Source organism: Bolinopsis microptera, chromosome 6 (assembly GCF_026151205.1).
Source record: "Bolinopsis microptera isolate Bmic1 chromosome 6, MBARI_Bmic_1.0, whole genome shotgun sequence".
Taxonomy (NCBI): Eukaryota; Metazoa; Ctenophora; class Tentaculata; order Lobata; family Bolinopsidae; genus Bolinopsis; species Bolinopsis microptera.
Window position 1 is genome coordinate 18,514,004 of NC_087077.1, and position 27,031 is coordinate 18,541,034.

General features: G+C 40.4%; 1 protein-coding gene across 1 annotated transcript in view; it reads left to right on the plus strand.

Annotated features, from left to right (window-relative positions):
- Positions 1-700: 700 nt before the first annotated feature.
- Positions 701-27,031, plus strand: part of LOC134817472 (uncharacterized) — a 62,960-nt gene continuing 36,629 nt past the window's right edge. The window contains exons 1-3 of the mRNA XM_063826612.1: positions 701-858; positions 1,437-1,689; positions 2,432-2,785. Coding sequence (XP_063682682.1) covers positions 701-858; positions 1,437-1,689; positions 2,432-2,785 — 765 coding nt within the window. The remainder of the gene's footprint in view (positions 859-1,436; positions 1,690-2,431; positions 2,786-27,031) is intronic.

Consider the following 27,031-nt stretch of genomic DNA (forward strand, 5'->3'; position numbering starts at 1 on the left):
CTTCCCCTGGCCCTAGCTGTTTTTACGAGGTAAATTGTAGACAGTTTCGTGACGTTTAACCTGTATAAGTCTCCTATCGCACAGTTTGTGCACATTAGATTTCACGTGGAAATAGGGTGGTTTGAAAATCTGACATAGAAATTGTGTGTAAAAAATGGTCTAATTGGTTTCCGGGTTAACCCTAGGTAGCTGGGTGAAGAGTGAGCTTTCCGGGTGTGGTAACCCTAGCTGTGTGATACTATCGCACTGTTCCTCATAAGGGTTGTGCTGTTGTCTAGGTGTGTGAAAAGTTTCCGTGCTATAATATGGTCTTGGGTTTTTGGGTGACAGCAGACAGCTATGTTTTATAGTTGTTTAATGGGATCCATTAGATAGATGGGGATATAACGGAGATATGACCGGTTATCTGGCTAGTCAATCAGGATGACTATAATTGTCAGTTTGATTCTCTATTGCCCATTATGTCTGAGCGTTGCTATCTGTACGGTCCTTTTACGACCTATAAGTTTAGATTTTGATAAGGCCCTTGCAGAGATTTCCAAGGCTATTTGGCGTTGTCGGGATAACTATCCCATTAAGGCACTTTTGACAGCGAAAGCCTCGAAATGTCCGCTAGGCGTGGCCTGTGGGAGTGGCCTGAGTGGGTTGAGATGTCCGCTATGTTTCCAGTCCTTTGTATGTTCATCAGTTTAAACAGGAGATGGTTGATCATACCTTTAGGAGTAGTATTGATGCTCAACTAGAGCTTGCTTTGATGGATGCAGGAAACGCAAGTGTGTTCGATCCCATCAACACCACGTCTTATAATTTGAACCAGCTTTTGAGACAGCTGAGGGGAGTTCCTCGGGAAACCAGACGGTAACCAGTATCACGGCCATAGATGGTTTATTTCGTAAATTCTCATTATCTCCTCCTTCTAATCGGTACCGATTTTCAAGGAGCTTTGAAGAAATCATTTGTTAGATTGACAGATATCATTGAAAGTAATTTAGGAACTGGTATAAAGCTCAGTTTGGAAATGAAAATGAATCTCAGCAAGATGGTCACTGGAGACTTCGCAGTGAGAACGTTTGATACCGAAATGACACCATTGCTTCTCACAGATCCCATTACTCCAGCTCTCCAGAAGCATAGCAACATTGTGAACGGATAGATAAGCTCATCAAGGAAGGAAGAGGATGGGTGGTACACGAAATAATCTGCATCTCGATCAACATAACCCGGTAAGAAATATTATTTACTCTCTTACAGATATATTTCTTAACTGAATTTTCATGGTTATATTTCATTCGCAAAACTGAAATTTAATGATTTATATTATATTTCTTAACTGAATTTTCATGGTTATATTAAAGTCATTATTGTAACGGTATATTAGAACCAGACAGAAACAATATTTCATTCGCAAAACTGAAATTTAATGATTTATATTTCAGGTATAATCCGTCAGCAGGTAGCAGCTGGATGGAGTTGCCTAAACCCATCAGACACAAGACCATGGCTCTTGTCAACATCAAGAATGAGAATAATAATCGCTGTTTGGAATGGGCTCTAGTTGCAGCTATTGAAGATCAGCTGAAGTTTCCCAAGCATAACAACCGTACTCGCGTTACTCATTATCAGAAGAGCTCCGTGAAGAATGAATATGACCGGTATCAGCTTCCCTACACCAATCAGCTTATCAGTGAGGTGAGAATTTTAATCAATGCTACCAGCTATTTTCAAATTATCTACAATAGCCAGTGCTGGTCATTATAAAGCAATGAATTACTGGGCCGCGCTCAGCCTGTCATTCCGCCAAATCTTTATTCTTAATGAACATAATAGCCTGGGGTCCTCAGGTAAGCAATGAAAGGCATTAGTTTGGTCAAATCAAACGGAACATATGCTATCAGACTTTCAACTGACTAAGGCAGGGTAAATTATACCAAATTTATTTTTATTATACCAAATTGTCCATGATATTAAAACTAGCCGTGTTGATGGTTTTAGATTTTTATGCTGTAAGTATTTTAATGTGAAGCGTTTACTTCTCCCCCTCAGCAAGACTATTAGAATAATGATAATAATTGTAAAATGACGTAGTATATTATATAACAGTTAATCTATATGATATAGATATAAATGTTGAATGTTGAATGTTGTAGAGCAATTTAAAGAGTATTGGTCCACAGGGGTCTGAAAAAGCCGTACAGGCACTTGGGTCCTTATATCCTTATCCTTGTCACTCTCAATTGGATTCAGTTGATCACGCAAAACATGAACATTTAGACGTACACCATACACATTGACACGATATTTATTAGAAAGCAAAAAGTATAAAATAATACGTGCGCGTGCGTGCGCGGCTTTTGATTCCATCGACAGGAATTATATTTGGAAAGCATTCAGTCATTATGGCCTGCCATGTAAATACATTCGAATAATACAGGCATTCTTTAATGGAACTGTTAGTGCTGTTAGACACAATGGTGAACTATCAGAATGGTTTGAAGTAAGTTCAGGCAGTGGCCAAGGAGACATTCAGGGTCCCCCACTTTTTAATGTCTGCCTCAATGTGGCTGCTGAGAGAACAGAAAGCAACAAAGTGGTGTCCCACGGAGCGGTTCTTCAAAGATCTATCAGCCCGCTTGTTGATGATATCACTGTGTTAGATACAGATTATGCAGATGACATGGCTGTACTGGATAACAGCGAGGAAGGTCTTCAAGAAACAACGGACCTTTTGTGCATGTATGGTGCCCAGGGAGGTCTTAGAATCAATGGTAAAAAGACTGAGGCTATGGTCACGGCGCTACTAATTCACTCGCCATCAATTTCACGAAAAGAGCGATATTTGAATTTCGCATTGGATAAGCGTCTAAATAAACCGCGCGTGTCTGCGATAAATCTTTTCTTGTCAAATCGATATCTTCTCTTATTCGATACAAATTTTAACTAGTGATTTTCTGATACTCCACGAACATCTATGAGTGTTGCTTCTGTTCCCGAAAGGTTGAGTTAAGCTTTCAATCCTTTGTTAATTTTTTGTTCAATTTGTAAGGTTAAAACTCTTTCAGGTCCGATTTCCGAATAGTCTGGTGTCCAAAAGAACTCTAATTGTTCAAGGAGTTAAATTTATTCGGTGTGGGAAAACAGGTCAGTGCTAATTGCTGATCACCTGTCATTTGATTTGTCATGTCATAAAGTCATACGCTTCTTTTCCTTTTTGCATGGATTTAATGCCAGCTTGATTACAATTGTCATCTGTCATCTGTCATTTGATTTTCATCTCCAGAATGCCAGACCCCTAGCTTCCTAAGTACCTGCTTAACGCCCCTCCCATGGGGAAGATCTAGGGGCCGTCAAGAAAGAACTGTGTAAATGTTTGCTGGAGATGCTGCATCGTTTACAGGAAACACTGACATAGACCTAGAAGAGCGACGGATGCTATTGACCGAAAAACTTTGGAGGGAGATGAACGTCACAAACGGGAGTTCATTGGTGCCAGGCCACTCGAATGATTGAGGAGACCTAATCAAGTACAAGTAAGTACTATCATTGTTCTTTAATACACATCTACTATTGAACTAGCTTGGCTTGCTAAAATTCAACGGCAAATTACCGCTGCTCGAGTTACCTAGCAGGCCATTTCAGATTTTTTGAGTACTCTTGCGTCGTTATCTACAAAGTAGATGTCAAAGCTAGCTTTTTTGTAACTGCAAGTGCTTTTCCGGATTCAATGTTCCAAATAGTCGTGTATTTTCAGATTAATTCTTCATTATGTCCCTCAATCCTGACACTGGGACTACTTAAGTTTTTGCTACTATCGGAATTATTTGCTCAACCTACTGCCACTGGCTCGCTAGGTAACAAAGGTTTACTTCCTAATTTATCATGAAACATTTGTGGCCTCGGGCTAAAGTTTACTTGGCGTTCAAGCAGGATGAACTCCCCGACCTCGTGCAGAGCTAGTCAATAGCCTAGCCGCTGAGCTACTCGGGTGATGCACTGTTTAAATTTTCGATGTACAAATTTAGCGCATACAATCCTCTATTTTGAATTTGTCATAATTGTAATCGGAATTGGGAACAATAAACAACTCTTCTGCATAATTGGAACTGTCTGTACTGTGTACACGATAAACACATAAGAATAATACAAGATTGAGTACACTACAGTGCTATATGGAAAACCCAACTAGACTATAATATATCTTCAGAGTTTCAGGATCATTCTCACATATAACTCATAGTTTAATAGTTAATAGCACTAGTTTACAGCCCAAGGAGATAGGGATATATTAAAGTATATTAAAGTATATTAAAGTATATTAAAGTATATTAAAGTATATTAAAGTATATCCCCGGGTCAAAATCGGGAAAAATCCTACATTTTAATATACTTTAATATGGTTGCCCCCCCCCCCCCCCCCCCCCCCCCTGCATTGGAAAAATAATGTTTCGAGACCGTTTCTCAATGAATCATTCATCGAGTCTTCTGTGGGGAATTACGGTCGTATTGCTTTCAGCCTTTTATTTACTATTCTTTTAAAAATAGTAAATTGATCAGAGCAGATATGTAAAACTTCATCCCAGCACCCAAACCTTACCTATCAACCAAATTCAACAAATTGTGGACAAGTTATAGTTCGAAACTGCATATAAAACGGCCATTACAGATGAACCAACGCAAGACAAAACTATATTAAATATTTTATTAATTATAACCGAATAATTAGCCCCATCCCATAACTTATGCACACCGCATATACAACGTTTTAATATTTTCAACACTACTATATAACAAATAATTTAAGGAAACGATGTAACAGAGTCGATATATGTTAATTTTGCCATGGGGTGGCAAGTCCCCATACATCGTAGTCTGGTAGTTTCATTGCGTCTTAATATATCAATACATACATAACATTAACTAATCAATATTGATTTAAAAATTTAAAAAAAGAGAGGCTGGGCCTGGTTGGCCCACGAGAGGATAGCACATGGATGCTTTGCCTACCTCTGGGGTATGGCAGTCCTGTGGGAGGATGCCGGTGGAATCAAGATGTGTAATCAAGGATGATGGTAAGTGTTGTGGGGTGTGTCATAGATGAATGCTTAAGCGGTGGTTGAGTGTGGAAGAGAGAGGCGAACTAAGACGACGTTTGAGTAGTCGCTATGTTACACCGGTCTGGTCCAACTCCTCTGGCACCATTAAGTGTTTAGTGTGGTTTGCAAAGTTGAGGATGGTGGAGATGTGTTGGTTGTCGAATATGTCATTGACAGAGAGGTAGTAGTCCCGGAAATGTTGACCTCTTATTTGGGCAATAGCCGGGCACTGTCCGAGAAAGTGTGAGACAGTCTCCTCTTCGTCGCCGCATTTAGGACAAGCACTTGTGTCTGATTTACGAATTTTATGTAGGTGTTTGTTAAGGCCACAATGTCCCGTGATGAGGTGCACTGCAGTTCTGTAATTTTGTCTGTTGTTACTGAGTGTAGTGTTGAGATTTTTGATGATGTTGATGTTTTTGTGTCCGAGTGTCAGTTTAGTGTGTCTGGGACCATCAGTAATCCATGATTCTTGATTAAGTTTGGTGACTTTGTCGTCGATCAGGCGTTTGATGTAAGATTGTGGAATTGGGCAATTCAAAGTGGATTCACTGGTTGTGCCAATTTTGGCCAGCTCGTCTGCTTTTTCATTACCCCCACAATCCGATGTGTGCAGCTATCCATCTGATCTCTAAGGTGTTAGTGGATCCGAGTGTATTGAGGGTGTCGTAACAGTCTCTAGTAGTTCTACTCCTCGTTGAGGATGAGGATACAGCTTGAATAGAGGAGAGACTGTCTGACCATATGATGATGTGTGTGTTGGTATAAGTTGACAGATATTTACAAGCTTCGATGATGGCAGTGAGTTCTGTTTGATAAACAGTGCAATAATCGGGAAGCTTGAATGATCTTTCCTCTAGGGTAGTGTTGTTGTTGTCAGTGGTGATAATATAACCAGCCCCGCTACCTGAGTCTGTGCATGACCTGTCTGTGTAACAGGTGAAATCAATATTGATCTTTTAAGTTTACAATATATTTTTAATATTCTTCTATTATTGTTACTATTGTTTCCATATTTCAATATTTTCTATACCCAGTCGGCTCAGTTTGTTTTGGTCCGGACCTTGCTTGCTGGCCCTGACATGGCTCTCTAGCTTGGGCAGGTGTGACTTATATATATTATATGGTGGGCAGGTGTGACTTATATATATATATATATTGGCGTTTTAAGTTTATAATTTATAGGACTTGCGACAGCTTTGAGCCAAATATCCTATACATTTAAAGCCAGCTGCATGAATAATGTAAAAATGTAACTGGTGGAAAGGCAGTTGGTTGCGCCAACAGGCAACATTACGCCACTGACCAGTGTTAGTAGTAAGGGGAAAAGTGGTCGATTTAAGGGTTCCGTTGGATTTGAATGTTCACAAGGATTTCTCAACGGAATATGGTAGTTAGGACCCCTACGAACATAATTAGACTTGTTGCCAATTTTTATCTCAACAGAAACACCACTTTTACCACTTTTTACCACCTTTGTACCACTTTTCTGGTTTGCCAAATATCTTTAGTTGTGAACGTCGTAGAAGGCTGCAAATTAACCTAGAATGTTTATCTTATCAAGGAGTAAAACTTTTGTATGAAAAATTGTTACATTGGACAATCAGCTAATTGGATAATTACCAATTAGTTAATCACCAAAAAAAGTGAAAATTTTTGATTGGCTCAAAATGATTGAAATCGTTTGAAACACGGAGAAATGTAGTTTTTAGAAAAACTTCAAAAATGTTTCACTTAAAATTTTTTTCGAGACTTAGAAAAAGGTTGAAAATTTGAAAATATATTATTCCGCCAAAAGTGATCGAATTGCATGAAACGTGGATAAAAATGCTTTGCAGAAAAACTTCGAAGATTTTTAGATTGGGGAATACTAAAATCATCAATATTTGAAGTTGGAGTTCAGTAAATCTCGACATATTTTATTAATTAGGAATAGCTTAGCGGAAAGGGCTGAACCTGAAAAAGGTTAACCACACAATATTAGAGTTTCATAACTAATTACAATACAGCTTTATCAAATTCCACATAAAGAAACAGCACAAAAGGACCATTTAAGATCGAACCGATTTTACCTGCTGTACTATCATTTTATTGATTTCAATGATCAAAACCTCTGTACCGTCAATCTTGCCAATCTATACCGGGTATCTGAATGTACCGGACCTCTTATTTACCTCTATAATTAGACACAGTTGTGCAAGAAATGCGATTTCTCACAGGGGTTTCTTTTAACTGTGCACTTTTTGTCACTCTCGCAAGAGGCCCGGTATTATAGGGGGGGGGGGGGGGGGGTGGGGTATAGGAACTAGGAAGCGAGTGTAAATCTACCTTTCATCATCCACTGCACTGTGGCTTTTTTGTATTGTGAATGCGCATGCCGCTTCGTTTGCTATGCCAGAATCCAGATACCTCAAATAATCCTCATATCATATTGCCAGGGTCGGGATAAAGTTGGAGATAGCATCGAGAGCTAGAGGTTGCTAGAAATAGCTAGATTTAGAGTAAACTGGTGGTAGCTAGGTGGTGCTAGCATGGATGTAGCAGAACGTAGCTACACGGGGTTTCATTGGAGTTGGTTATTTTAATGGCCAAAGAGTGCCGGAACTAAAGTTACTTAAGATTGCAGTTGATGGGCAGTGTAAACCACGGTGTAGTCAGGGACACAGAGCTACAGTGCAGGAGTACTGCAAAAGAACAGTGCAAGTGATACAGTCTGCAACAGTAAAACGCCGAAGAAGCTAGACTTAGAGTGAACTGATGGAAGCTGGGTGGTGCTAAAATGGAGGTAGCAGAACGTACTACATGATGAAAACAGGAAAACTAAGGCTGGTTGAGACCTAAAAAGATGTGAATCTGTCCTGATATATCCATTGAAGAGCGAGTAGCGAAGAGTTTGATCACTAACCTAAAGCTCTAAAGAAGAAGAGGGCTAAAGAGACTCACTTTGATCAATAAATCCGGTACGGCAAGGTCTGTAGCCTTGATAAGAAGATACCATGAAGTAATTCATGCGGAAAAGTCGATTTATATAAAGGGTTTCGTTGTATCTAAAAAGGGTGGGTCAGTCTCTCTGTTTTCATCAGATTCTGATGAAAGGCTGTTAAGCTCAGGACGGTGATCTTAATAGGTCGGATAGCTGTACCTGGTTGCTTCCAGCCCACCCTTGTCGCTTGAAAATAAGTTCTCACCCCACCTCTTCCAAAAATGCAGTTACTAGAGCAGAAAACTCTTCTTCCTCCTCTTCTTTCAACCCAAACACAATCAGGTTTCAGCTCCTCTCCTCCTCTGCAGCCGCAATCTTATCTCCTTCTTCGGCGTTTTACTGTTGCAGACTGTATCACTTGCACTGTTCTTTTGCAGTACTCCTGCACTGTAGCTTTGTATCCCTGACTACACCGTGGTTTACACTGCCACTCAACTGCAATCTTAAGTAACTTTAGTTCCGGCACTCTTTGGCCATTAAAATAACCAACTCCAATGAAACCCCGTGTAGCTACGTTCTGCTACATCCATGCTAGCACCACCTAGCTACCACCAGTTTACTCTAAATCTAGCTATTTCTAGCAACCTCTAGCTCTCGATGCTATCTCCAGCTTTATCCCGACCCTGGCAATATGATATGAGGATTATTTGAGGTATCTGGATTCTGGCATAGCAAACGAAGCGGCATTACTTACTTGGGTTACTTGGGTTGGGTTCCGACACTTCCGAGCTAGAGTGCTACCAGGCCAAGAATGTCTTGCATCTCCACATGCGCATTCACAATACAAAAAAAGCCACAGTGGATGATGAAAGGTAGATTTACACTCGCTTCCTAGTTCCTATACCACCCCCCCCCCCCCCCCCCCCCCCCTATAATACCGGGCCTCTTGCGAGAGTGACAAAAAGTGCACAGTTAAAAGAAACCCCTGTGAGAAATCGCATTTCTTGCACAACTGTGTCTAATTATAGAGGTAAATAAGAGGTCCGGTACATTCAGATACCCGGTATAGATTGGCAAGATTGACGGTACAGAGGTTTTGATCATTGAAATCAATAAAATGATAGTACAGCAGGTAAAATCGGTTCGATCTTAAATGGTCCTTTTGTGCTGTTTCTTTATGTGGAATTTGATAAAGCTGTATTGTAATTAGTTATGAAACTCTAATATTGTGTGGTTAACCTTTTTCAGGTTCAGCCCTTTCCGCTAAGCTATTCCTAATTAATAAAATATGTCGAGATTTACTGAACTCCAACTTCAAATATTGATGATTTTAGTATTCCCCAATCTAAAAATCTTCGAAGTTTTTCTGCAAAGCCTTTTTATCCACGTTTCATGCAATTCGATCACTTTTGGCGGAATAATATATTTTCAAATTTTCAAACTTTTTAAGTCTCGAAAAAAAATTTTAAGTGAAACATTTTTGAAGTTTTTCTAAAAACTACATTTCTCCGTGTTTCAAACGATTTCAATCATTTTGAGCCAATCAAAAATGTTCACTTTTTTTGGTGATTAACTAATTGGTAATTATGCAATTAGCTGATTGTCCAATGTAACAATTTTTCATACAAAAGTTTTACTCCTTGATAAGATAAACATTCTAGGTTAATTTGCAGCCTTCTACGCCGTTCACAACTAAAGATATTTGGCAAATCAGAAAGGTGGTATAAAGGTGGTAAAAAGTGGTAAAAGTGGTGTTTCTGTTGAGATACAAAATTGGCAACAAGTCTAATTATGTTCGTAGGGGTCCTAACTACCATATTCCGTTGAGAAATCCTTGTGAACATTCAAATCCAACGGAATGCCACTTTTCCCCTTACTATAGATTAAAACCTAATATAAATATTAGTAGCGCTATATTTGTGATCACAATAACTGGAACAATGAAAGACAAAAAGTAAAGTAAAGCTAGCACAACACATATTGATGTGGAGAGTCAGGGCACATCTTCAAAATATGTTAAATATTTAGCAGCAGACTAATCCCAGATAGACTGTATTCCTTAATTAATAAAGAAAGGTTTGGTCTGGTGTTGTGGTAAAGCTTACTTTTATAACTATTGTTGTCCAGGCGTGCTGCTCAACCCTGATTTCAGCCCATAAACTGGTCAAATATCAATTTTTTGAATGAGACTAACTTAATAATATGAAAGGTAAGCCTAAACAATATATTCTCTGTGATCTGTAGGATAATGTCTATCGAGACGTTGAAACTAAGGCAATAATACCACCAAAATTAACAAAATTGCCTATATATCGTAGGTGTCTTCACTCAAAAACCTAATGCTTCTACATTTTTCAAGATTTTCCCATGAAATCACATTTCGCACTTATTTTCCGATTTTTCCATTCACACCCTTTTGTAAAAAGGCAATATTGAAAGGTTACGAATGGTCGTATTTGCAGAAAAAGAGGGATTTTGGAGAACGAGGAAGGCGGGTCTCGATTTCGTTTCCGTCTATCACACTTTACCATGACAACTAGACAACTAACTATGCGCGCAGCGCACAAGGGTTGCTTGTGGAGATGTGACTACTGATGTGTACAATTATAAAATATGAGTATAGCTCACTTTTTGCTTACAATTTCTTAAATTACAGATAAAAATTAAGTTATACGGCAATTGAATTGAATCACAAGTGTTTCCCTATTTAAAACATAATGTTCATACTTCATATTATGAAGTGAGCTGAGTAGAGCTTGTAGTTGTAGTGAATGGAAATCTATCGTCCGTCACAACAAAACAACGGGCGCAATTCTTGTTAATTTCGCCCTTCATAAAATTGGGCGGCATTATTTCGAAATATTCCGGGCAGAATTCAGACTTTGTCCGTCAAATAGTGAACTCGTAGAGTTTGCAGTTGTGATGGTGTCGGGACATGTGAACGTAACCTCCGTCACCCCAGTGTCCTCCCTAACTGTTTTTAATAGCGAAGGATTCAGCGTTGTATCCAACCATGGTGACAGCGTGATTTGGCCATCCCTTGCAGGTCGTGTCCTTCACTCTAGTACTGCTTCATCTTGCTAGTCACCTCCCAGTTCTTGAGTGGTAACTTGCATTTGAGGTGGTGCTGCTCGTTCATGGGTTACTTGTGTTCGTCGAGTAGACATTCTCAGCATGATTTGGGAAATCTTCAGCTTTAAGAACTTTCTAAAACTCTTAACTGTAATGGAATATATAAAGAAGTTAGCCATAATGTTGAGGTACTGCACTAAAATAACTGGTCGCCACACTCCAGTGCCATGCTTTGCTCCGAGGAGCCAAGTTATAAATGCAACACCGAACGGAAAAGTGGAAAGTAACAACACTCCCACTGTTAGCAGCACTGTTATCACCCCCTCCCACCGTAATGTTCGTCCGTGCTGGGAGCTAGCCTTTTTAGCGACAACCAGAACATAAATTGATGTAACTATGAGGGCTATATACGCGAGAGCGTTAACGACAGGTAATGTTATCAGAATATACCATTTGTACCATGATGGGAGATTTGGTGAAGTGTAACCATAGTTACAATCATAGTCATGGTAACTAAAGTAAGCCACATTTCTGAGATAGATTATCTTCACCATAAATACTGGAGAGTAAACAACCACTGCTAGGAGCCAGATTGAAATACATATTTTTTGTCCGAACCGTGAGGACCAGACTCTGGATTTCAAGGGGTATTTCAAGATTGTCAGCTTAAGGGTTGTCAGAGTGCAAGTTTGGAACAGGGTCACCTCAGTACAAATCCAGCTCATATTTTCTGAAACTTCACAAAGCAGTTCTCCTACCACCCAGCGGTCTGTGATGAATGCCAAAGTGATTGGGAATACTTTGAAAACAGTTTGTAAAAGGTCGCAGATAGCCATGTGCTGCATCACCGCTATGATAACCTTCTGAAGTTTGATGGCATTGTATCTTATAGTCGCTACTAGAATGATGCCGTCCCCAATTAGGGACGCCAAAAGAGTAATAAAGCTCCATAAGATGAAGATACATCGCTCCCGGTCATCTGTTATTACGTAAAGTGTCTTGTTGTATGTTCGCATTTTATACGGAACTATAATACATAACTAGAATGAATGATTGTTGTAACAGGATTGAATCTAGTCGTAACATAACACAACATAATAATCACAACAAAATAATCATTTAAATGTCGTTGCAAAATCCACTGCATGTTCAATTTCGCAGCTGCTTTTATGATTCTATGACACCGCTTTTCGGTGAATCAGAGGGATCAAATTTGAAATAAATATAAACATGTGTGCATTGGAAAAATAATATTTCGAGACCGTTTCCCAATGATGTAATCATTCATCGAGTCTTCTGTGGGGAATTACGGTCGTATTGCTTTCAGCCTTTTATTTACTATTCTTTTAAAAATAGTAAATTGATCAGAGCAGATATGTAAAACTTCATCCCAGCACCCAAACCTTACCTATCAACCAAATTCAACAAATTGTGGACAAGTTATAGTTCGAAACTGCATATAAAACGGCCATTACAGATGAACCAACGCAAGACAAAACTATATTAAATATTTTATTAATTATAACCGAATAATTAGCCCCATCCCATAACTTATGCACACCGCATATACAACGTTTTAATATTTTCAACACTACTATATAACAAATAATTTAAGGAAACGATGTAACAGAGTCGATATTTGTTAATTTTGCCATGGGGTGGCAAGTCCCCATACATCGTAGTCTGGTAGTTTCATTGCGTCTTAATATATCAATACATACATAACATTAACTAATCAATATTGATTTAAAAATTAAAAAAAAGAGAGGCTGGGCCTGGTTGGCCCACGAGAGGATAGCATATGGATGCTTTGCCTACCTCTGGGGTATGGCAGTCCTGTGAGAGGATGCCGGTGGAATCAAGATGTGTAATCAAGGATGATGGTAAGTGTTGTGGGGTGTGTCATAGATGAATGCTTAAGCGGTGGTTGAGTGTGGAAGAGAGAGGCAAACTAAGACGACGTTTGAGTAGTCGCTATGTTACACCAATCTGGTCCAACTCCTCTGGCACCATTAAGCGTTTAGTGTGGTTTGCAAAGTTGAGGATGGTGGAGATGTGTTGGTTGTCGAATATGTCATTGACAGAGAGGTAGTAGTCCCGGAAATGTTGACTTCTTATTTGGGCAATAGCCGGGCACTGTCCGAGAAAGTGTGAGACAGTCTCCTCTTCGTCGCCGCATTTAGGACAAGCACTTGTGTCTGATTTACGAATTTTATGTAGGTGTTTGTTAAGGCCACAATGTCCCGTGATGAGGTGCACTGCAGTTCTGTAATTTTGTCTGTTGTTACTGAGTGTAGTGTTGAGATTTTTGATGATGTTGATGTTTTTGTGTCCGAGTGTCAGTTTAGTGTGTCTGGGACCATCAGTAATCCATGATTCTTGATTAAGTTTGGTGACTTTGTCGTCGATCAGGCGTTTGATGTAAGATTGTGGAATTGGGCAATTCAAAGTGGATTCACTGGTTGTGCCAATTTTGGCCAGCTCGTCTGCTTTTTCATTACCCCCACAATCCGATGTGTGCAGCTATCCATCTGATCTCTAAGGTGTTAGTGGATCCGAGTGTATTGAGGGTGTCGTAACAGTCTCTAGTAGTTCTACTCCTCGTTGAGGATGAGGATACAGCTTGAATAGAGGAGAGACTGTCTGACCATATGATGATGTGTGTGTTGGTATAAGTTGACAGATATTTACAAGCTTCGATGATGGCAGTGAGTTCTGTTTGATAAACGGTGCAATAATCAGGAAGCTTAAATGATCTTTCAGTCTAGGGTAGTGTTGTTGTTGTCAGTGGTGATAATATAACCAGCCCCGCTACCTGAGTCTGTGCATGACCTGTCTGTGTAACAGGTGAAATCAATATTGATCTTTTAAGTTTACAATATATTTTTAATATTCTTCTATTATTGTTACTATTGTTTCCATATTTCAATATTTTCTATACCCAGTCGGCTCAGTTTGTTTTGGTCCGGACCTTGCTTGCTGGCCCTGACATGGCTCTCTAGCTTGGGCAGGTGTGACTTATATATATATATAAGTTCTCTAGCTTGTCGGGATATGTCGGGGTTTGTCGGGGTTTGTCGAGCCAGGAGGCTACATGATGCCTTTTGAGCCAAATATCCTATACATTTAAAGCCAGCTGCATGAATAATGTAAAAATGTAACTGGTGGAAAGGCAGTTGGTTGCGCCAACAGGCAACATTACGCCACTGACCAGTATTAGATTAAAAACTAATATAAATATTAGTAGCGCTATAATTTGTCATCACAATAACTGGAACAATGAAAGACAAAAAGTAAAGTAAAGCTAGCACAACACATATTGATGTGGAGAGTCAGGGCACATCTTCAAAATATGTTAAATATTTAGCAGCAGGCTAATCCCAGATAGACTGTATTCCTTAATTAATAAAGAAAGGTTTGGTCTGGTGTTGTGGTAAAGCTTACTTTTATAACTATTGTTGTCCAGGCGTGCTGCTCAACCCTGATTTCAGCCCATAAACTGGTCAAATATCAATTTTTTGAATGAGACTAACTTAATAATATGAAAGCTAAGCCTAAACAATATATTCTCTGTGATCTGTAGGATAATGTCTATCGAGACGTTGAAACTAAGGCAATAATACCACCAAATTAACAAAATTGCCTATATCTCGTAGGTGTCTTCACTCAAAAACCTAATGCTTCTACAATTTTCAAAATTTTTCCAAGAAATTTTCAGGATATGTGTAGAATCGCATTTCGCACTTACTTTTCTGATTTTTCCATTCACACCCTTTTGTAAAAAGGCAATAGTGAAAGGTTACGAATGGTCGTATTTTATTTGCAGAAAAAGAGGGATTTTGGAGAACGAGGAAGGCGGGTCTCGATTTCGTTTCCGTTTATCACACTTTACCATGACAACTAGACAACTAATTATGCGTGCAGCGCACAAGGGTTGCTTGTGGAGATGTGACTACTGATGCAGATGTGTAAAATTATAAAATATAAGCATAGCTCACCATTTGCTTACAATTTCTTAAATTACAGATAAAAATTAAGTTCTACGGCAATTGAATTGAATCACAAGTGTTTCCCTATTTAAAACATAACGTTCATACTTCATATTATGAAGTGAGCTGAGTAGAGCTTGTAGTTGTAGTGAATGGAAATCTATCGTCCGTCACAACAAAACAACGGGCGCAATTCTTGTTAATTTCGCCCTTCATAAAATTGAGCGGCATTATTTCGAAAATTTCCGGGCAGAATTCAGACTTTGTCCGCCAAATAGTACTCGTATAGTTTGCAGTTATGATGGTGTCGGGACATGTGAACGTAACCTCCGTCACCCCAGTGTCCTCCCTAACTGTTTTTAATAGCGAAGGATTCAGCGTTGTATCCAACCATGGTGACAGCGTGATTTTGCCATCCCTTGCAGGTCGTGTCCTTCACTCTAGTACTGCTTCATCTTGCTAGTCACCTCCCAGTTCTTGAGTGGTAACTTGCATTTGAGGTGGTGCTGCTCGTTCAGGGGTTACTTGTGTTCGTCGAGTAGATATTCTCATCATGATTTGGGAAATCTTCAGCTTTAAGAACTTTCTAAAACTCTTAACTGTAATGGAATATATAAAGAAGTTAGCCATTATGTTGAGGTACTGCACTAAAATAACTGGTCGCCACACTCCAGTGCCATGCTCTGCTCCGAGGAACCAAGTTATAAATGCAACACCGAACGGAAGAGTGGAAAGTAACAAGACTCCCACTGTTAGCAGCACTGTTATCACCCCCTCCCACCGTAATGTTCGTCCGTGCTGGGAGCTAGCCTTTTTGGCGACAACCAGAATAGCAATTGATGTGACCGTGATAGCTATGTAGGAGAGGAGAGCAACGACAGGTAATGTTATCAGAATATACCATTTGTACCATGATGGGAGATTTGGTGAAGTGTAACCATAGTTACAATCATAGTCATGGTAACTAAAGTAAACAGCATTTCTGAGATAGATTATCTTCACCATAAATACTGGAGAGTAAACAACCACTGCTAGAAGCCAGATTGAAATACAGATTTTGTGTCCGAACCGTGAGGACCAGACTCTGGATTTCAAGGGGTATTTCAAGATTATCAGCTTAAGGGTTGTCAGAGTGCGAGTTTGGAACAGGGTCACCTCAGTACAAACCCAGCTCATATTTTCTGAAACTTCACAAAGCAGTTCTCCTACCACCCAGCGGTCTGTGATGAATGCCAAAGTGATTGGGGATACTTTGAAAACAGTTTGTAAAAGGTCGCAGATAGCCATGTGCTGCATCACCGCTATGATAACCTTCTGCAGTTTGATGGCATTGTATCTTATAGTCGCTACTAGAATGATGCTGTCCCCAATTAGGGACGCCAAAAGAGTAATAAAGCTCCATAAGATGAAGATACATCGCTCCCGGTCATCTGTTATTACGTAAAGTGTCTTGTTGTATGTTCGCATTTTATACGGAACTATAATACATAACTAGAATGAATGATTGTTGTAACAGGATTGAAGCTAGTCGTAGCATAACACAACATAATAATCACAACAAAATAATCATTTAAATGTCGTTGCAAAATCCACTGCATGTTCAATTTCGCAGCTGCTTTTATGATTCTATGACACCGCTTTTCGGCGAATCAGAGGGATCAAATTTGAAATAAATAGAAACATGTGTGCATTGGAAAAATAATGTTTCGAGACCGTTTCTCAATGATGAAATCATTCATCGAGTCTTCTGTGGGGAATTACGGTCGTATTGCTTTCAGCCTTTTATTTACTGTTCTTTTAAAAATAGTAAATTGATCAGAGCAGATATGTAAAACTTCATCCCAGCACCCAAACCTTACCTATCAACCAAATTCAACAAATTGTGGACAAGTTATAGTTCGAAACTGCATATAAAACGGCCATTACAGATGAACCAACGCAAGACAAAACTATATTAAATATTTTATTAATTATAACCGAATAATTAGCCCCATCCCATAACTTATGCACACCGCATATACAACGTTTTAATATTTTCAACACTACTATATAACAAATAATTTAAGGAAACGATGTAACAGAGTCGATATATGTTAATTTTGCCATGGGGTGCGGTGGCAAGTCCCCATACATCGTAGTCTGGTAGTTTCATTGCGTCTTAATATATCAATACATACATAACATTAACTAATCAATATTGATTTAAAAATTTAAAAAAAGAGAGGCTGGGCCTGGTTGGCCCACGAGAGGATAGCACATGGATGCTTTGCCTACCTCTGGGGTATGGCAGTCCTGTGGGAGGATGCCGGTGGAATCAAGATGTGTAATCAAGGATGATGGTAAGTGTTGTGGGGTGTGTCATAGATGAATGCTTAGCGGTGGTTGAGTGTGGAAGAGAGAGGCGAACTAAGACGACGTTTGAGTAGTCGCTATGTTACACCGGTCTGGTCCAACTCCTCTGGCACCATTAAGCGTTTAGTGTGGTTTGCGAAGTTGACGATGGTGGAGATGTGTTGGTTGTCGAATATGTCATTGACAGAGAGGTAGTAGTCCCGGAAATGTTGACTTCTTATTTGGGCAATAGCCGGGCACTGTCCGAGAAAGTGTGAGACAGTCTCCTCTTCGTCGCATTTAGGACAAGCACTTGTGTCTGATTTACGAATTTTATGTAGGTGTTTGTTAAGGCCACAATGTCCCGTGATGAGGTGCACTGCAGTTCTGTAATTTTGTGTGGTTTGCGAAGTTGACGATGGTGGAGATGTGTTGGTTGTCGAATATGTCATTGACAGAGAGGTAGTAGTCCCGGAAATGTTGACTTCTTATTTGGGCAATAGCCGGGCACTGTCCGAGAAAGTGTGAGACAGTCTCCTCTTCGTCGCATTTAGGACAAGCACTTGTGTCTGATTTACGAATTTTATGTAGGTGTTTGTTAAGGCCACAATGTCCCGTGATGAGGTGCACTGCAGTTCTGTAATTTTGTCTGTTGTTACTGAGTGTAGTGTTGAGATTTTTGATGATGTTGATGTTTTTGTGTCCGAGTGTCAGTTTAGTGTGTCTGGGACCATCAGTAATCCATGATTCTTGATTAAGTTTGGTGACTTTGTCGTCGATCAGGCGTTTGATGTAAGATTGTGGAATTGGGCAATTCAAAGTGGATTCACTGGTTGTGCCAATTTTGGCCAGCTCGTCTGCTTTTTCATTACCCCCCACAATCCGATGTGTGCAGCTATCCATCTGATCTCTAAGGTGTTAGTGGATCCGAGTGTATTGAGGGTGTCGTAACAGTCTCTAGTAGTTCTACTCCTCGTTTGAGGATGAGGATACAGCTTGAATAGAGGAGAGACTGTCTGACCATATGATGATGTGTGTGTTGGTATAAGTTGACAGATATTTACAAGCTTCGATGATGGCAGTGAGTTCTGTTTGATAAACAGTGCAATAATCGGGAAGCTTGAATGATCTTTCCTCTAGGGTAGTGTTGTTGTTGTCAGTGGTGATAATATAACCAGCCCCGCTACCTGAGTCTGTGCATGACCTGTCTGTGTAACAGGTGAAATCAATATTGATCTTTTAAGTTTACAATATATTTTTAATATTCTTCTATATGTTACTATTGTTTCCATATTTCAATATTTTCTATACCCAGTCGGCTCAGTTTGTTTTTGGTCCGGACCTTGCTTGCTGGCCCTGACATGGCTCTCTAGCTTGGGCAGGTGTGACTTATATGTATATATATATATAAAGTTCTCTAGCTTGTCGGGATATGTCGGGGTTTGTCGGGGTTTGTCCGAGCCAGGAGGCTACATGATGCCTTTTGAGCCAAATATCCTATACATTTAAAGCCAGCTGCATGAATAATGTAAAAATGTAACTGGTGGAAAGGCAGTTGGTTGCGCCAACAGGCAACATTACGCCACTGACCAGTATTAGATTAAAAACTAATATAAATATTAGTAGCGCTATAATTTGTCATCACAATAACTGGAACAATGAAAGACAAAAAGTAAAGCTAGCACAACACATATTGATGTGGAGAGTCAGGGCACATCTTCAAAATATGTTAAATATTTAGCAGCAGACTAATCCCACATAGACTGTATTCCTTAATTAATAAAGAAAGGTTTGGTCTGGTGTTGTGGTAAAGCTTACTTTTATAACTATTGTTGTCCAGGCGTGCTGCTCACCTGATTCAGCCCAAGAACTGGTCAAATATCATTTTTTGAATGAGGGACTAACTAATAATATGAAAGCTAAGCCTAAACAATATATTCTCTGTGATCTGTAGGATAATGTCTATCGAGACGTTGAACTAAGCAATAATACACCAAATTAACAAAATTGCCTATATCTCGTAGGTGTCTTCACTCCAAAAACCTAATGCTTCTACAATTTTCAAAATTTTTCCAAGAAATTTTCAGGATATGTGTAGAATCGCATTTCGCAATTCGCACTTACTTTTCTGATTTTTCCATTCACACCCTTTTGTAAAAAGGCAATAGTGAAAGGTTACGAATGGTCGTATTTTATTTGCAGAAAAAGAGGATTTTGGAGAACGAGGAAGGCGGGTCTCGATTTCGTTTCCGTTTATCACACTTTACCATGACAACTAGACAACTAATTATGCGTGCAGCGCACAAGGGTTGCTTGTGGAGATGTGACTACTGATGCAGATGTGTAAAATTATAAAATATAAGCATAGCTCACCATTTGCTTACAATTTCTAAATTACAGATAAAAATTAAGTTCTACGGCAATTGAATTGATCACAAGTGTTTCCTATTTAAAACATAACGTTTCATACTTCATATTATGAAGTGAGCTGAGTAGAGCTTGTAGTTGTAGTGAATGGAAATCTATCGTCCCGTCACAACAAAACAAACGGCGCAATTCTTGTTAATTTCGCCCTTCATAAAATTGGGCGGCATTATTTTCGAAAATTTCCGGGCAGAATTCAGACTTTGTCCGCCAAATAGTACCTCGTATAGTTGCAGTTATGATGGGTGTCGGACATGTGAACGTAACCTCCGTCACCCCAGTGTCCTCCCCAACTGTTTTTAATAGCGAAGGATTCAGCGTTGTATCCAACCATGGCGACAGCGTGACTTTTGCCATCCCTTGCAGGTCGTTGTCCTTCACTCTAGTACTGCTTCATCATGCTCGTCACCTCCCAGTTCTTGAGTGGTAACTTGCATTTGAGGTGGTGCTGCTCGTTCAGGGGTTACTTGTGTTCGTCGAGTAGACATTCTCAGCATGATTTGGGAAATCTTCAGCTTTAAGAACTTTCTAAAACTCTTAACTGTAATGGTATATATAAAGAAGTTAGCCATTATGTTGAGGTACTGCACTAAAATAACTGGTCGCCCACACTCCAGTGCCTGCTCTGCTCCGAGGAGCCAAGTTTATAAATGCAACACCGAACGGAAGAGTGGAAAGTAACAAGACTCCCACTGTTAGCAGCACTGTTATCACCCCCTCCCACCGTAATGTTCGTCCGTGCTGGGAGCTTGCCTTTTTAGCGACAACCAGAACATAAATTGATGTAACTATGAGGGCTATATACGCGAGAGCGTTAACGACCGGGAATGTTATCAGAATATACCATTTGTACCATGATGGGAGATTTGGGTGAAGTGTAACCATAGTTACAATCATAGTCATGGTAACTAAAGTAAGCCACATTTCTGAGATAGATTATCTTCACCATTAGTACTGGAGAGTAAACAACCACTGCTAGGAGCCAGATTAAAATACAGATTTTGTGTCCGAACCGTGAGGACCAGACTCTGGATTTCAGGGGTATTTCAAGATTGTCAGCTTAAGGGTTGTCAGAGTGCAAGTTTGGAACAGGGTCACCTCAATACAAATCCAGCTCATATTTTCTGAAACTTCACAAAGCAGTTCTCCTACCACCCAGCGGTCTGTGATGAATGCCAAAGTGATTGGGAATACTTTGAAAACAGTTTGTAAAAGGTCGCAGATAGCCATGTGCTGCATCACCGCTATGATAACCTTCTGCAGTTTGATGGCATTGTATCTTATAGTCGCTACAAGAATGATGCCGTCCCCAATTAGGGACGCCATAAGAGTAATAAAGCTCCATAAGATGAAGATACATCGCTCCCGGTCATCTGTTATTACGTAAGTGTCTTGTTGTCTGTTCGCATTTATACGAACTAGAATACATAACTAGAATGAATACCCGTTGTAACAGGATTGAAGCTAGTCATAATTTTTCACAGTAAGTTTTTACAAATTCAACAAATGTTCATCAGACCCGAAAATATAGAAAAGAAAAGGTTAATGAAATCATAATTATTACAACATAATAATCATAAAGCCCGCTGCAATAATCACTGCAGCCGTATTAATATTATTTTCATTAATACACAGTATTTATATATAGTATTATATATATAGTATTTATATATAGTTTTATATAGTTTTATATATAGTATTCTAAAACGAGCTAAACCTCTCTAATCAAGTATCTGACTGAAAAGCCGCACAATGTTTTGAGTAACGAGGTTTGTGATGTTATTTGGGTGTATTGGGGTCTATAGATCAAACAAAATTGGGTAGACAAAAAGTATATTGTGTCCACCAGGTCTGTGGCCACGCCCTTTTATATGATCGTGGGAAAATCTTACCTTTTCCTAATATAAAAATTCATATTTTGCTCAATCAAAGCAAGTAGGGTATCAAAACCTAATGTTTTTTGACCCAAGAAATCGATTGGTGACATCTATTTGACTTTCAGACCATTCCCAGATAAGCTAACCACGCCCATATTTACAATTGAGCGTCAAATTTCCAAAATGTAAGCAATTTTTTTTGGGCAAGTTGGGTGTTGAGGACCTATGTTTTTTGACCCAAGAATTTTGATTGGTGATATCTATTTGACTTTCAGACCACTTTCAGATAAGATAACCACGCCATATTTACAATCGAGCGCAAGAATTCCCAAATACTCATGGATCTGAAGACATTCCGTCTATATAACTTCCGCCCCGGGGTTTGAGACTTGGAATAGCTCAAGTGACCCATCAGAAACAATTTTGACCTGGGAAGAAATTGTAGCTATGGTGCAGTTTTGCGCAATTGACCCACGCCCTTTTTGGCACTTTTGCGACTTTATAATCAAAATAGCTCCGCTTCTAATTGGAATTAAAAGCTAAACTTGGCTTTGGAGTTTTTCAGAATCATCACATTTAGGGGGGTAGAACATAATTTTTAAAGTCACTAGACATCAGGTTGTTTGAGTTATTGACCACACTTTTATCTCTCGCGAGTCATTTATTAATTAATTTGCACTCTATAATACCTGATATCTCGGCTTTCTGATTATGGAGTAGGTGTGACTTGTCCGGGGAATTAATCTTGTTCAAAATCATCAGTTTAAGTAAGAGCATAATTTCAAAAGTCCTCAAATACATCAGGGTTGTGAGTTTTTTGGCCAAATCGATTTTTACGCTCTCTCGCCATAGGCAATTATATACTCTAAATCAATATAACTTCTGCTTATGTTTGGGAGTTCGAAAGCCATAGGGTCGACCGAGTCACTCGGCTTAGGTTTACCGAGGAATAGCGGATTTTACTCGGCTCCGGTCAGGAGGACATAAATTCCTCGGTTTTGCCTTGGCCTCGGTTAAAATTAAGTTGCTAATCCTCGGCTCGGGGAAATTTTTGAAGATTTTAAGGGTTACCGTCCGTAGTCATCGGCCTCAGGTTTTACGAAGAATAGCGATGTTTCTCGGCTTCGGTCAGGAGGGGACAATTACCTCGGTTTTTTTCTCGTTCCCGGCCTCGGTCGCAAATCCTGCCTCGGTTACCCTTGATCGAAGCTGAATTTGCCTTTTATTTTCAGAACAATCACATTGAGTAGTGATTTTCAAAGTCCTCTGGTTTCAGGGTGCTGAGTCCAAAAGACATAAACCTTTCGCGACCAAGATCAAAGCTATGAGTCTATATTACTGAAGGAAGTTGGGACAAAACTCCAAAGAGGATAAAACTGCCAAACCTGATGGGGACAAGGGAATATATGAAGGGGGTTATCTGGGTAGATCGGACTTTAGTTCCGACATAGTAAGTTGTAGTATATGTAGTTAAGCATTCGTGATAACTGCATGTCATAGTGACGAAATACTAAGATATCTGCCGCTTCTGGTGGGAGTTGAGTGTTAATCTTGGACATCTAAAAAAGATCAAGCTTCGCACTTGATTTGAGTTACTCAGTCATCCGTAGTAACCATGAGCTAGCTTCTAAATCCCCGTACTGCTATAATTTCTAAATATCCTTCATCCAGGCTAAGCACCGAACTCCAATTAGAAGCGAGATACATTTCATGGAGTGTTGTAATTGTTGCAAGTAATTGCTTTGAAAACCCAAATTAATGTGATAATTCTGACCATTTTGATGCCCGAGTTTAGATCCTAATCCAATCAGAAGTAAAGTAATTTTAATTTTAAGACGCCGCAATTGTACTCGCAAGAGCGTAATCAAGGTGTGGGCGACAATTGACCCCCCGACAATAGACCCCCGACAATAATTTAATACAATTAACCCTGACCCGGACTGACCTGACCCTGACCCTGACCCTGACCCTGACCCTGACCCTGACCCTGACCCTGACCCTGACCCTGACCCTGACCCTGACCCTGACCCTGAGCCTGAGCCTGAGCCTGAGCCTGAGCCTGACCATGAGCCTGAGCCTGAGCCTGAGCCTGAGCCTGAGCCTGACCCTGAGCCTGACCCTGACCCTGATCCTGATCCTGATCCTGACCCTGACCCTAACCCTGACTCAGGACCTCAGGACCCTAACCATGACCCTGATTTCTGACCCAGGACCCTGACCGGACCCGGACCCCTAACCTGACCTTGACCCTGACATGACCTGACCTGACCAGGACCCTGACCCTGGACATGAACTGACCCTGACCCTTGACCCTGACCTGACCCTGACCACTGACCCTGACCCTGAGCTGACCCTGACCTGACCCTGACCCTGACCCTGACCTGACCCTGGAGCTCTGTGGCTGACCCTGACACTGACCCTTGGACCACTGGACCCTGATCATGATCCTGATCCTGACCCTGACCCTAACCTGACTCAGGACTTCAGGACCCAGGACCCCTAACCCTGACCCCTGATTCTGAACCAAGACCCTGACCTGGACCCAGGACTACCCTGGACCCTGACCCTGTCCCATAACCCTGAGCTGACCCTGAGCTGAACCCTGACCCTGACCCTGACCCTGACCCTTGACCTGACCTGACCCTGATTCCTGATCTGTACCCTGACCCTAACCTGACTCAGGACCCAGGACCCTAACCTGATTCTGACCAGGACCCTGACCAGGACCAGGCCCTAACCTGACCTGTCCTGACCTGACCCTGACCCGACCCGAACCCTGGACCCTTGACCTGACCCTGACCCTGACCATGACCCTGACTGGACCCAGGACCCCTAACCCTGGACCCTGACATGACCCAGGACCCTAACCCTATAACCCTAATTACTATGGGGGTCAATTGTCGAGGGGTCAATTGTTCGTAGATTTCGCGACAATTGTACCCCAGTGTAATTTCATAGGGGTCAATTGTCGGGGGGTCAATTTTCGGAGGGTCATTTGTATTACTAATCCCTAAGGGATTTCGCGGACAATTGCGCCCCAATGTAATTACATAGGGGGTTCAACGGACGGGGGTCAATGTCAGGGTGGGGTCCAATTGGCGGGGTACCCGTAAAAAATAGGTTTTGGGCCAAAAAAATCTATCAACCTGATTTGAGGATTTTATATTTACTGATCTACCCCTACTGAAACTGATGATTTTGAAACATTGTTAATGCCCCGGTATGGCACCTATGCTCAATCAGGAAGCCGAGATATCTGGTATTTAGTGCGCAAATGATCTGCTCGGAGCGAAAAAAAAAGGTGGTGGTCATATAACTCAACAACCTGGTGTCTAGTGACTGGAAACATTATGGCTCTACCCCCTTGATCTGAACAACTTTTTAAAGCCAGTTTAGCTTTTAATTCCAATTAGAAGCGGAGTTATTTTTGATTTTAATGTCGCAAAATGTGCCCAACAAAAAGGGCGCCGGTCATGCGCAAAACTGCACCATGCCACAATTTCTACCAGGCAAAATGTTTCTGATGGGTCACTCGAGCTTTTCAAAGTTCTCAAAACCCCAGGGCGGGAGGATGTTATATAGGGTCGGGAAATGTCTTCAGTCCATGAGTTATTTTGGGAATTCTTGGCGCTCGATTGTAAATATGGGCGTGGTTATCTTATCTGGGAGTAGTGGTCTGAAATCTGAAAGTCAATTAGATGTCACCAATCAAATTTCATGGGTCAAAATACATAGGTCTCAACACCCAACTTGCCCAAAAAAAATTGCTTACAATTTTGGGAATTTGTGACGCTCTAATTGTAAAATATGGGCCGTGGGTTAGATTTTATGGGAATGGTCTGAAAGTCAAATAGATGTAACCATCATCGATTTCTTGGGTACAAAAAAAACATTAGGTTTGATACCCTACTTGCTTTGATTGAGCAAATAGGAATTTATATTAGGAAAAGTAAGATTTTCCCCAACCGATCATATTAAAGGCGTGGGCCCACAGACCGGGTGGAAACAGAACCTTTTTGCTACCCAAATTTTGTTTGATCTATAGACCCCACAATAAACCCAAATAACATCACAAACTCGTATACTCAAAACATGTCCGGCTTTTCGTCTTATAACAGGATTACTCCCGTGGTGAGATGAACCTGATGTATGATACTACTATTAAGCCCACTCTGTGCCACGGCACTTTATGGTATTACTAGCGCTAGGGGGTTAGTCTACGAGCCCTAAGTGTGTGTTATCACCTAGCAATTCGCGCTTGGTTTTAAAGTATATTAACGTTATACGTTTTTGCAGTATTACATTAATAGCCTAGACTTGGTTATTGGTTAATAACCTATGTATTTGTGACATTCAAAATTCTTCGGTTGTGAGTGTTGCTTCTAGGAATCTTGGGGATTCAAAATTAACACTAGAATTCTTATGCAATAAATAATGTTCACTTCTTTCTTAAAGGCTTTTAATTAAAGAAGTAATTTTCAATTGAAAATATGGCCCGGAAACAGCCAAATTCATGAAACGTATTTCTGTGTACTTTCAATAACTCATATATACATCAAAATTATCGGTAAATTGTGTTGGTTCTGGCAATCTCCTGTTCAAGACTCAGAATAAGGCCCGTCCACTATTTGCTTAGTCTCTTATTGCGTTCTCCGTGATTCGGCGCTGTATCTTTGTGTGAGGTTCTCCGTGATTTGCTCAGTATCTTTGTGGAGGTTCGCGTGGATTTGCTCTGTATCTTTGTGGAGGTTCTCCGTGGATTTGCTCTGTATCTTTGTGGAGGTTCTCCGTGTTTTGCTCAGTTTCTTTGTGGAGGTTCTCTGTGATTTGTCAGTATACTTTGTGGAGGTTCTCGTGATTTGACGCAGTATCTTTGTGGAGTTCTCCGTGATTGCTCAGTATCTTTGTGGAGGTTTTTCGTGATTGCTCAGTATCTTTGTGGGACTGTGGAGGTTCTCCTGTATTTTGCGCAAGGATCTTTGTGGAGGTTATCCGTGATTTGCTTAGTATCTTTGTGGAGGTTCTCGTGATTTGCTCATTTATCTTTGTGGAGGTTCTCCGTGATTTGCTCAGTATCTTGGGAGGTTACTCGTGATTTGCTCGTATCTTTGGGCGTTCTTCCGTGATTTGCGCCAGTATCTTTAGTGGGTTCTCGTGGTTTTGCTCAGTATCTTTGTGGAGGTTCTCCGTGATTTGATCAGTTTCTTTGTGGAGGTTCCCGTTGGTTTGCTCTGTATCGTTGGGTAGGTTCTCCGTGTTTTTTTTTGACTCAGATCTATGTGGAGGTTCTCCGTGATTTGCTCAGACTTTGTGGAGGTTCTCCGT